At 36.2% G+C, this 12,526-nt stretch overlaps 1 protein-coding gene across 1 annotated transcript; it reads left to right on the top strand.

The window, feature by feature from the left end:
* Positions 1–1,416: 1,416 nt before the first annotated feature.
* On the top strand, positions 1,417–11,011 carry COPS5 (COP9 signalosome subunit 5). The gene is made up of 8 exons (XM_070942236.1): positions 1,417–1,651; positions 3,750–3,984; positions 4,604–4,732; positions 5,204–5,269; positions 6,076–6,161; positions 7,218–7,329; positions 8,802–8,950; positions 10,672–11,011. The coding sequence occupies exons 1-8, from the start codon at positions 1,500–1,502 to the stop codon at positions 10,754–10,756; spliced, it is 1,014 nt and encodes a 337-aa protein (XP_070798337.1). The 5' UTR covers positions 1,417–1,499; the 3' UTR covers positions 10,757–11,011.
* Positions 11,012–12,526: the final 1,515 nt, after the last annotated feature.

Consider the following 12,526-nt stretch of genomic DNA (forward strand, 5'->3'; position numbering starts at 1 on the left):
GCGCATCCGGATTTGTGAGAGAACCTGTTGGTCCTGTGCTTCGTTGTGGAAATGATAACGTCTTTTGGGCAGCCTTTAATCCGTTTGCAGCTGTCTGGCACTCCTCTGTGGAAGCTCAGAAACCCCCTTGCCAACAGGCATAACAGAAATTCAAACACTTTTTTTTTTTTTTTTTTTTTTGGATCTTGACTTCTGGGGACTGCCTGGATGAGTCCCTGCAGTTTTCTTAGCAAAAATTCAGAAATGGTTTATCATGGCTCTTTTTAGACTACATCAAAGTGAAACACACACACACACCCCAGTTTTTCTGGACACTTTCATTAGCCAAGGACTTTGAGAAGGGGAGCGGCTGATGTTCAGTCTAGGGTCTGACATCTCAAAAGTGCTGCAATGATGTGAGAGTGAACTGCAAGCGTGCAGCGTAGATTCTGATCAGGTGCTGAGATCTTTCAAAGTTGTAACCAGCTGGTATGAAGAAATATGTTGATTTTGTTAACAAACCTAAATAAAAGCAAACAGGTTCCTTGGTAAGCAGCTAAAAGCCATGTGTGAGAGCGTCCAGGTTTTTTTTTTTTACCTTAAAATAAATGTGTGAATACAATCACTAACTACAGTAGTTGCAAAGATGAGATAGACATGAAAACCTAAGTCAAAATATGACAGTTATTGTAAAAAGTTGCTAGCTTATTATATCAAAAACGCTAAGATATTTTGATCACTATTACAAAAACCAAAGCTAAATAATTATCTGGGATAAGGATCAGAAATATTTTAGAGGAAAATAACTGGAAACATTCTGTTAATGCTATGGTCCAAGTTCACTCCATAGGTGGTAACTAATGCACAAATTCCTATCCAGCCATGGCCAAGAATTCTTCAATTCTTCAATTCCCAACATATCTGGAGGGCACCAAATTAGGGAAGATTCTTGTCTCATTTAGCTATCAATATATGTAAAATGCATAACAATTACCAAATCACATTTGCCCCAGCTTTTCAATGATATAAACTTTCAAAGTCTGTTCTGCACGTGTCCTTTCTTCGCAGAGATGCAGTCATCATCCATAGTCCATAAATGCAATGGAGAAAGGCTGCTAGCAGCACACACACATCTGTTAGATCTGTGTTTCTCGAACTCAGCAATTTGGACTTCAAGTGCCAATATTCCTGGGAAGTGGCATACTAGTTGGGGAATTCTGGGAACTGAAGTCCACACATATTAAAATTGCTGAGATTCAGAAACACTGTCTTGGATGGCCTGGGTCTCCCTGTCGCGCTGAGTAAATCAACAGACAGGCTCTTGGGAGACTAATCTCATCACTTGCCATTAGGGGGCAAGCTGGAGGCTTCGCGAGCGGCCGGAACCATTCGCTAGGAACGACTGTTCTCCCCTGGCTTCCGGTTTGCGCTGTCCGACAGCGGACCGGGAGGTTCCTCCTGCTCGAGGCGGTTCACCGGGAAGGAGAGCCTACTTTGGCTCGGCCTGACAAGCCGGTGAAATGGCGACTGCCGGCCCTTCGGGGAGCGGGATGGCCCAGAAGACGTGGGAGCTGGCTAACAACATGCAGGAGGCACAAAGCATCGACGAGATATACAAGTATGACCGCAAGCAGCAGCAGGAGATCCTGGCGGCCAAGCCATGGACCAAGGAGTAAGTGGGTGTCTGGGCGACAGGGGAAACCGCCGCTGCCTCTACGTTCCTCGTTCTCTGCCTTGGTTCAGAGAGTTCTGCCGGCTGCCGAGGTCGCTGCCGGGTCCCGTGGCCAGGAAAAGGGGCTGATGCAGCAACGATGGTGCACTTGCCCCAGAGGTAGCCTGATGCAAGGCGGATCTGGAGAGAATGGGGAGATCCCAAAACGGGACCAGGGAGAGGTTGCATTTCTCAGGGCAAGTGACCAGCTGGATAATAGGGGTGAAGGATTTAAATTTAAGAACAGAGATGGAAGTGTAGATTTTGCAGATCTTAGGGAGGTAGAAATAATGGGATTTGGCGCACACATTTTAACAAAAAATATCTTAACAAATCTTAACAAAAAGTAGAAAATGACATCAGAGATGAAACTAAGAAAAGTGAAGATGGAATTAAATTGGGTGAAGAGAGGCATGCTTATTAGAGGATTGTAGTTCCTGTCAAGCAAATACTGATAACTAATGACATGTCTACTGTGTTTTAACAATATAGTTAACCCATGTATTTGGGTCTTTCTCTTCTTGCTTGTAACCATGATGCAAACATGTCCTGGCAACCTTTTTTTTTTCTGCTGTGATTCCACAACATTGTCTTTATCTCATCTCTTACCTCTTACCCAGTTATAAAGTATTGTTTTCTTTCTTTAGCCAACAGCAACGTACAACAGTTTTAAAGTATAAAAAATGTGATGTAGTTTGCTACTGATTCTGTCTGCAGAGCATCAGATGATCCACAGGGAGAGGCTCTTTCGAAGTTACAAATCTGCACAGCCTACTATTTCTCATTAGCGTGATTCTTTCTCAAATAGCCATGAATGCTGAATTAGCCCAAGGGCATAGCACTGAAGCCATTTCCTACATTCATATAAATGCCTCTACTTAACTCAAAATAAGGAAAATAATACTGCAATATGACATTAGATATAAATTAATTAAATAAAAATATGTTATTGTGAAACATAAACATTTCACTTTGACAGTTGACAGTATCATTCATTGGAGCACTAATATCGGTCATGATACTGTTTTCATAATACTGTTTTCAAATTATCCAGCATGATATAATATAGAAAATCAGTCTATTAAGAATGCCCAAATCCCACTTTTCTCTTTCTCTCCTACCTGAGGGGAGAGATCATCAGAGTTCTTCTCATTTGCTTTTCTTTCTCTTTCACTGCTTTGAGAATTCTTCATTTCTTTGCCTAGCAAAGAGATCTTTTCCTCTCCTTGCCCAGCATAGAGATCCTTGCTGAGGGGCAGCAACACCCTTCTGTCTCTTCTTTTACCTCATCCTTTTTTCCCTAAATCAGTTTGAGCCTTCTGGCTCAATATTTCTTGCCCAAGCCTCACATCTCCACTGCCCCAGCTAGTACCATACCACCTGTCATAGAGTTCAAGGCTTTTAATTTAATTTGAAAGGCTTCACTCATTTTTAAAAAATAATATTATATGAGCAGTTAGGAGCTTCCAGAATATGTTCAACACAACCTGGCCAATGGCTAACCAGGCCCCACTTTTGTTGGGAGATCCATAGTGTTGTGCTTAGTAGGCTGTGAGATTCCTGCCAGGCCACATAAGAAAGGCTTATATGTACATTAGACAAAGTTTTAGTAGATGCCATTCTATTGTATGCCAAATTTCAGGTTATACCAAGAGCTGTTGGAACAAACAAATATACCGTAACTGATTCCCTGCTTTTTGGTAGATAGATTCTCATCTTAAGTCTTAAGTGCCATCGTATGGTGTTGGATATTTATCATGTTTATAATTTCAGAATTGTCAATTTTTCTTTCCTGAGTGTCTACTTCCAGTTACACTTTTTGTAACATCTCAATTATCAAAACATTTAAGATACGTTGATATTTCAAAAACTTTAGTATATTTTTGTTCTCTTAAACCTTAATGGTAGATTTTTATATTTTTCTTATGACCTAAAAATAGCCTAGTGATTTTATGTCTAATAGAGCCATTATGCTTAAATAATGTATGTGTATTTTTCCTGTTTTCCTTTCTATAATAATTTAGTAGCATTATAAAGATATTTGGTCTTTCCCTTGCAGCCACCATTATTTCAAATACTGCAAGATCTCTGCTTTGGCTCTTCTGAAGATGGTCATGCATGCTAGATCAGGAGGCAACTTGGAAGTGATGGGCTTAATGCTTGGAAAAGTAGATGGCGAAACGATGATCATAATGGACAGTTTTGCTTTACCAGTGGAAGGCACTGAAACCAGAGTTAATGCTCAGGCTGCTGCATATGAATATATGGCTGCATATATTGAAAATGCAAAGCAGGTAAAACAAGAAAATAAGCTTCTATTTTAGCAATTTAACATTAATTAAAATTATCAAAATTCAGTTGTGGATCCAGAGACACTTAGATGATAATCTTTAAATTGAGTATGCTTTGCCCTTGATCTTAAGTGAGATGAACTTGATTTTACAATGATCACTTTTTGCTGTGGTCATTAAGCAAATCACCACAGGCGGTTGTTAAACCAATAATGCAGTAGTTAAATGAATCCGCCTTCCCCCACTGACTTTGCTTGTCAGAAACCCTCTGGAAAGGTTGCAGATGTTCATCATGTGAACCCAGGATGCTGCAAAGATTGTAAATAAATGCTGATTGCCAAGCAGCAAAATTTGTTCACTGCACCACAAAGACACTGTGACAGTCATATAATTGGTCATAAGTCACTTTTTTCAGTGTTGTCATAACGTTGAATGGTTATTACTCAATGGTTAAGTTGAGGGCTACCTGTATATTCACAATATATCGCATTGTGATTCTGAATATTCTGTGTAAATAAAATTGCAGTTTGCTAACAATCCCAAAAAATGGAGTGCTTATATTAATTAATTGTCTTTTGAACAATGTGCTTTCTTTCCTCTCCCTTCTTGTGGTTTTGGTTAGGTTGGTCGTCTAGAAAATGCAATAGGCTGGTATCACAGCCATCCTGGCTATGGTTGTTGGCTTTCAGGAATTGATGTCAGTACACAGATGCTTAATCAACAATTTCAAGAACCCTTTGTAGCTGTGGTTGTGAGTATAATATTAGAATTTGTGAACTAAGCATTAAAGTACGCCTAAGAGCCCATTTCTGCAGTATTGTATGAACAGGGATTTTGTTTTGTTTTTGCTACTTGCTTATGTGCTCGTCTGAATGTTATTTTAAAAATTAAGTGGAGCCTTTCAAGTTAAATTAATATAAGAACTAGAAACTTCAAACTAATTGTATGCAGTTTAGTACAGTGTTTTTAAATTACTAATGCTAGTGTAATACTTTGTGTGTAGTTTAAACCAGGCATTAGAGTCCATATATGCATATCATATATGTATTCACATGCCAGTTTAGCAGGAGAACAGCAAGTATAAACAAAGGTTTACCAGAGATGGGAAGTCCCTAAAGTAATTCATGTACTATTGCATAATAAAATCATATATTTTACATAATAATATTTAACTGCTTTTTAGGAATGTATTGTATATGTTAACTCTGAATACATTTTACAGATTGATCCAACAAGGACAATATCTGCAGGAAAAGTAAATCTTGGAGCTTTTAGGACATATCCTAAGGTAACAACACTATAACCAAAGTTATATAACATAAAATTGGAATTAACCAAAGAAATGACGTTTTGCTTGGAAGTAATTCATAATAAGAAATTGTGGTTATTCTCAGGCTTCCAAAAATATAGCATTATATTGCAGGAGGAGATAATTACATAGAATACTGTATTTTCATTACATAGAATATTTTCACAGGATAATCTGTTTGTGATCCCAATACATGTCAGTGGTATGTGAATAGTCAGACAATCATAGCTGAAAGTGACCATTCTCTGTTCTTGGCTTTTTCTGTTGAGATTATCTAGTCTGATTTAGGAAATTCAATCCTGTATCAAAAGTCTTTTAAATTTTACACAGGGAAAACAAAGAGAAAAGACAGAACAAGCTGATAGGAAATGTATCTTATGAATTTAGGATTTCCTGTGTTAAAAGTATGTCTCCCTAGCCTTTTCAGAGGCACATGGTTTTCTTGAGGGAAAGCACTTTGTCAATGAATTACTAACAAGGGCTAATGCAGAAGTCACAAATTACTTATGGAAGCACTCCTTTGTTAAGGACAATTGCAAGAACTGGGGATTATAGCAGAACTTTTGTACAAAAAATAATATAGTGTGTCGCTTATACTTTTGTCAGAAAAAGTAGAGTGAAAATATCTATGTGTGCATCAGGGTGTTTTAATTATATCATTCAGGTTGCTTCCTGAAAATTTATAAACTTTCAGATGAAATAGAAATTGAACAAAAATAAATACATTTAATTGATAGGAAGTTGCTATATTTCCATTCCTTGTACTAGTATATTTTGTCTTTCAGGGCTATAAACCTCCTGATGAGGGCCCTTCTGAATATCAGACTATCCCACTTAATAAAATAGAAGATTTTGGAGTGCACTGTAAACAGTAAGATATTATCTTTTAATATAGCGGCTTTCAGGGGTGAAAGCCAAAATTTTTCCCTATTGGTTCTGTGGCCGTGGCTTGGTGGGCGTGGCAGGGGAAGGATATTACAAAATCTCCATTCCCACCCCACTCCAGGGGAAGGATATTGCAAAATATCCATTCCCATCCCACTCTGGGGCCAGCCAGAGATGGTATTTGCCGGTTCTCTGAACTACTCAAAATTTCCGCTACCGGTTCTCCAGAACCTGTTAGAACCTGCTGGATTTCACCCCTGGCGGCTTTGGAATGTTTTCCAGTTTGGAAAGAAAAATACAGCTATTTGAAATTATCCAAATCATACAAATATATTGCGTTGTAGGTGTGTGTATTGCTTTGTCTTTGCTTTGGAACAAAAAGAAAACAGATATGCATAATTGATATGGATTTCAATGAAGCTCTTTTGTCTAGGCAAATCTGATTTGCTGAGGTATAGTAGAAAATTTGACCCAAACAGTTTTGATGAAAAAGCATTTAATATCTTCCTCAATGACTAGTTTGCCCACGATTCCTATGCGTCAAGCAAACTAACTTGTTCACATCCCACCCTCCCCATTTTTCTGTAATTATAATTGAGTAACTGTGCACATGCATATACACTATTAATCTGGATATGATGCCACTTTAATATCATTCTTCAGAAGATGTGTGTGTGTGTGATTTTGAATATAAGCTAGTGAACAGAGCTTTATGCAACCTGAAGTGAAAATTACAAAATATAGGAGAAAAAATTCTGTTTCATTCTCTACTGTTTGATGGTACAGAATTTCTTTGTATTTTGAGATACAGTATTCCAGACCCTGAAATATTTTTTCTCTACTTTCTTTCCTGTTTTACCTAATTTTCTAGAATCTCATAAAATTTTATTAACAACCTCTTTTCTTGATTGTATTAATGTACAGTACTCATTGTTTGTGTATATAAAAGCATTCTTAAATATATTAAATTACCATCCATTCATGAGCTTACTTTAAAAAATGTTCTGTATGTCTCTATATAAACATTTTTTTAATGAAACAGGTATTATGCCTTAGAAGTATCCTATTTCAAATCCTCTTTGGATCGCAAGCTGCTTGAGCTTTTGTGGAATAAATATTGGGTGAACACTCTTAGTTCATCTAGTTTGCTTACTGTAAGTATTGTGGAACACCTGAACATACAAATGTAGATTACTAACAAATTTAACACATAGTCTTTGAAAGACTTATTTGTGCCTGTAGCAGAAAGATAAAAGGTCAAGAGGGGGGATTTCATAAAATGGATTACAAAATATACTAAGGGTTGGGGTGTTGCAGGACGCAAGTCATATATTCTTCAGTTTAACACTAAAAAGTACCAATTATAGAGATAGCTCTGGAGACCACTTTCGTATTGAACAACTTCCTTCCTTTCTAACATACTATATTGGTTGACTCAGTTTTCCATCCTTCCAAGGTGGGTAAAATGAGGACCCAAATTGTTGTGGGCAATATGCTGGCTCTGTAAACCACTTAGAGAGGGCTGTATATAAGTCTAAGTGCTATTGCTATTGCTATATCCTTTTTTTAAAAAAATTATTTAAAATTAAAAATCCTGTTTTGTCCATCTATAATAGATACCATCTGCCTGCAAAGAGATTTCCATCCAATACTTTTTCAGTAACTCTCTGTAGCTCACAAAAAATACTCTGGATAGGAGACCCAGTAGTGCAGATTTTGTAGGAACTTGAAAGTTGTGAGAGAAAAAAAGTCAGATCATATGTTCAAATAAAACAGATGTTTAAGTAGAAATCTTGGGGAATTCTGTGAGTTGAAGGACACACACCTTAAAGTTGCCAAATGTTAACACTGTTCTGAAGCAAAGTGAAGCTATAGACAAAAACACTGCCCTGAAGCAAAGTGAGGCTGTTGAATAATTTTGTAATTTAACCCTACTCTGTGATAGAAAATAACAAACATTATCTTTTCAGCCTGTAATTAAATTACTTATTCCATAGCCATCAACTAAATCAAATCATATGCTTAATTTTTTCAATATCATCTTAATTTCTTAATTGTACACACACACACACACACACACATTTTAATAGCATGGGTCTTAGCACTTTTGCAGTTACCATTAACTAGAGATATGCAACAGTTTGGATCCACAGTAGAAAAGGTGCTTCAGGTGGGGTAGGGGTATGCTTGCTTCACCTGTCAACACTATGCTTCTTTAAAGAGGTGCCCTGTATTGGAGTGGGTACTCTATGTCTCCTCCAAAGTACATTTCTACATTGTATCTAAACAACTGCACTAAACCATGTAAATTCTGTGTTTAAAATTGGCTACTTGCTCAGCCTAGCAGCACTTAATCTATTTTGGTAGTTCTTGCAAAAAATTATTTGAGGGTGGACCTCTGTAGTATTTGGATGGGAGACAATCAGACTAAAGAGGGCTGTAGACTAGATGGTGAAATTGAAAAGTGCACTGAAAGAAAGCAGTGTCAAATCCCTATTGCCAGAAAAAAAAACCTCTACATGGATATATTGTAGATTTTAAACTTCATTAGCTTCTGTAGTATGGATTGTATAAAATAGCAGCACGTGTGGAAATTGTGTTCATGATAAATCTTTTTCAAATGCAGAATGCTGATTATACAACGGGACAAGTATTTGATCTGTCAGAAAAATTAGAGCAGTCAGAAGCTCAGCTGGGACGAGGAAGCTTCATGCTGGGTTTAGAATCTCATGATAGAAAATCAGAGGACAAACTAGCCAAAGCAACAAGGGACAGGTAAGGTCATCTTCATTTGAGGTTTTGGATTAAGAATAAAATACTTATTGTTAATTGTATGAAGATTTCATACTCTTTAATATTTAAGATACATTGATTATTTTTCTTTGTCAGCATTTAGAGCTCATAGATATAACTATTTCATTTTTTTTCATATCAGCATGGGTTATGAAGCTAAATATTTTTATTTTTTATTAACCAAATGTATAAACTGCCCATCCCCCTGTATGTGATGCTGAACAGCATCAAATATATATGAAGAGAAATGATAAAATAATTTTAATGTATGTTATGTAATATATGAAAGTATGCTTGGATATTGGGAAAATTGAGCCATTTTTCCATTTGACAATAGTCTGTTTAATGAGCTTTTGAGCGGAAAGCTGACTGTTAATCCAAAAGGGGAACTAATTTGCCTCAAGGCAGCCAATGTATGTATTCCATACAATCACTGGTTTTAAGAGAACTGCTGCTAGACCATGGACAGTACTAAGCTAGATAAAGTAAGATTTTCATTCCATATACTAGCCACTTGTGTGTTTGCATTACCCATTTAAAAAACATGGATGGCTAATGTATAGAATGAAATTCTGGCTTTATTTAGCTTAGTATTATCCATGGTCTAGCAGCAGCTTTCTAGAATTAAAATCTGTTTTTCTTAGTCTTGACAGGAAAAGGAAGTAATTGAACCTGAAGTTTTTTAAATGCAGCATATGTGTTTAGTATCTGAATTATCGCCTTACAGATCTTCTCTGGAATATAGAATGTGTAGAGAATATAATGAGAAGAAAATATTTGACATTTTAAGTAGTTTTTCACTAAACCATAATGTGACTTGCTGGGTTTTAGTTTGGCATTATATGTGAACCTGCCAGTGTAATTCGTTAACCATTATTTGAGATATATAGTTACAGTGACTTAGCACAGTGTACCTAGACAATGTATAGTGTTTTGCATATAATAGGAATATGCCTCATTATTAGTCATTCCAAATGACTGACAAAGGAACTTCTAGGAAAATAGAGGAATGACTGCAGAATATGATTGTTGGTTACATGTATTCAAAAGTTTAATTACAGAAATTTGTTGAGACAATACTGAATCGTGTAGATTAATGAATCTACACGAAGTACTATATTATTACTGTAAAGCATAGTAAGGAGTCCCTGCAGATTTTACTCTGCTAGTCATTGCCAACTATAGGGGACAGTGCTCATCTTCATTTCAAGGCCATTGAGCCAGTGCTGTTCAAAGTCATTTCCACGATTATGTGGCCAGCATGATGTTGCAGAGCTGTTACCTTCCCATCAAAATGGTACCTATTTATCTACTTGCATTTGCATGCTTTTGAACTGCTAGGTTGGCAGGAGCTGGAATGAGGACAGGAGCTCACCCCATCGCATGGCACTCAGGCCTCAAATCTGGGCTGCTGGCTTTTCAGCCAACAAGCCCAGCATCTTAACAACTGAGCCACCACACCGCCCAATAGCATATTCCATAGAATGTTTTCTATGTTGTAATTCAGGTCCATAATTTGTAGTCATATGGCTACTTACAGAGAATGTTGAGTTTATCTTTTAATTCCTTTTGATTATAAAATACTGTATTTGCCTTGATAACATTTATGCAATTATGGACACTACTACTAGGACATTTGACTAACTTGCAATATAAAGACAGAAAGTTGCATTCAGCCATTTATGTTTTTATTTTTCTTTCAGCTGCAAAACCACAATAGAAGCAATACATGGACTGATGTCTCAAGTTATTAAGGACAAGCTTTTTAATCAAATTAACATTGGCTGAAGAATATCATCAACTGATACTTATATCCAAGATAGAGAAGACATGCCAATTTGGACTAATTTCAGAAGTGGAACTTGAGCCAAATTTTCAATTGATTTGTAGTACTTTAAATCATTCTTTCCCACTTCTTTGCCTAGTTTTAAGAACAAATTCAAAGTTTATTGTAGCTCTGTTCTTTACCCTAACATTTTGTTGATTGCTTCAAAATAAATAAATAGGTTGTAGAAGTTTAGAATTTATCTGTGACAGTCTGCAATAAAGATCTCTTAAAATGGTCAGCTGCTCTTTTCCTTTTCACTTTAATGTTATCAGTGATTTTCATTCTTCGTGGTAAATTTTGTGCTGAGCCAAAACCATTTTTCCTGAACTCTGCCTACCCATCTACACAATCTCTCCTGCAGTGGAAATGCTTCTCTGTCAATGAATCCATGGTTTGGTTCACAATTCTTTCTTAAAGTCAGATCTTTCTAATTTATACAGGTGGCAGCACATACTTGATTGTGGCTTATCTTGGAAATTGAATGGCTGGTCCTGGTTAGTATTTGGAAAAGAGAAAAAAGTGCTGAAGAATTCCAGGGCTCTTGACTGGAGTGAGAAGTTTAAAAAAATCATCCTGGAAGAATGCATAATATTTGGAGGAAACTGCATGGATGCAATAACATGAATCAAACTCAAATTGAGGGCATCTTAGTCTATGCACACAAAATATAGGTGCTAAATTTGTGAATGTTTTTAGTTGTGATTTTCCTTGTAAGCTTAATGCATTATCCTAGGCTAGAATCTGTAGGATAGCATTTAGTCACATCTGATGAATTCCATCCTTTGAAGAGATGTAGCACTTTGATTCTAATGCTGTAATCATTCCCACACTGATCAAGCTATCAATCTTTTTTTTGCCTTTAGCACACCATGAAGTTACATAAAGTAATTTCAGAACCTAAAGTCATTGGTGCAGGATACTCTTTCAGCACAGAAAATCTAGCCTTTCCTAAAGAAATGTTTAAAGGAAAAAATATTTTTTGGTTTAGGGCAAGTAAAATCCAGTCTTTTCTTTGAGCTCTGTTTTGCTTAATGAAAATGGGAAGAGTCATTTCCTAATATAAAACTACTATATTGAGGGTTCAGAAAATTAGTTTGTCTTACTGACTGGTAAAATCTGTTGTTTTATTTAATGACTAATCAGTATTACTTGAAAGTGTAATATTAAGTACAATTTGATTGGAACATTACATAAAAAGAACTACAGTTTTATGGTACATTTTTCTAGACTGAAGTAATTCCTTTAAAATATATTGGATCCAACAGAACCTGTCTGCTCCACTCAATAACCCAACAGGACCTGTCTGCTCTACCCAGGTCCATAGAATATAAATATGAATCCTTAACATAGAATATGAATCAATATGAATCACTCTATTGGTATTTCAAAATGTTCTGTTTTGTTCTTACTTAGCTCCACCCCATTAATCTTGTTCACAAACAGTACCATTGCATTTTAACTTTTAAATAATCCACACCTATAGAAGAATGCCAAAAGATAAACATGTTTTAAGTTTATATAATAATTTTAGACACAGTACAGACTGGATTCAACTAAAAACCCATTCTCATTTGAAATGTATCAATATATACTAGCAAAAATGTATGTGTGATACAAATGTGGGCAAATGCACAGGAGAAATTCACACAAAAGATCTTTACAACAAATTTTAAATATTCTCCCAAACTTAGGTTGTGAAAAAAGGAAAAAAAAATGACCAATAGTTCCTT

This window comes from Pituophis catenifer, unplaced genomic scaffold, assembly GCF_029215685.1.
Source record: "Pituophis catenifer annectens isolate HBS135680 unplaced genomic scaffold, rPitCat1.0.hap2 SCAF_3, whole genome shotgun sequence".
NCBI classification, from domain to species: domain Eukaryota; kingdom Metazoa; phylum Chordata; class Lepidosauria; order Squamata; family Colubridae; genus Pituophis; species Pituophis catenifer.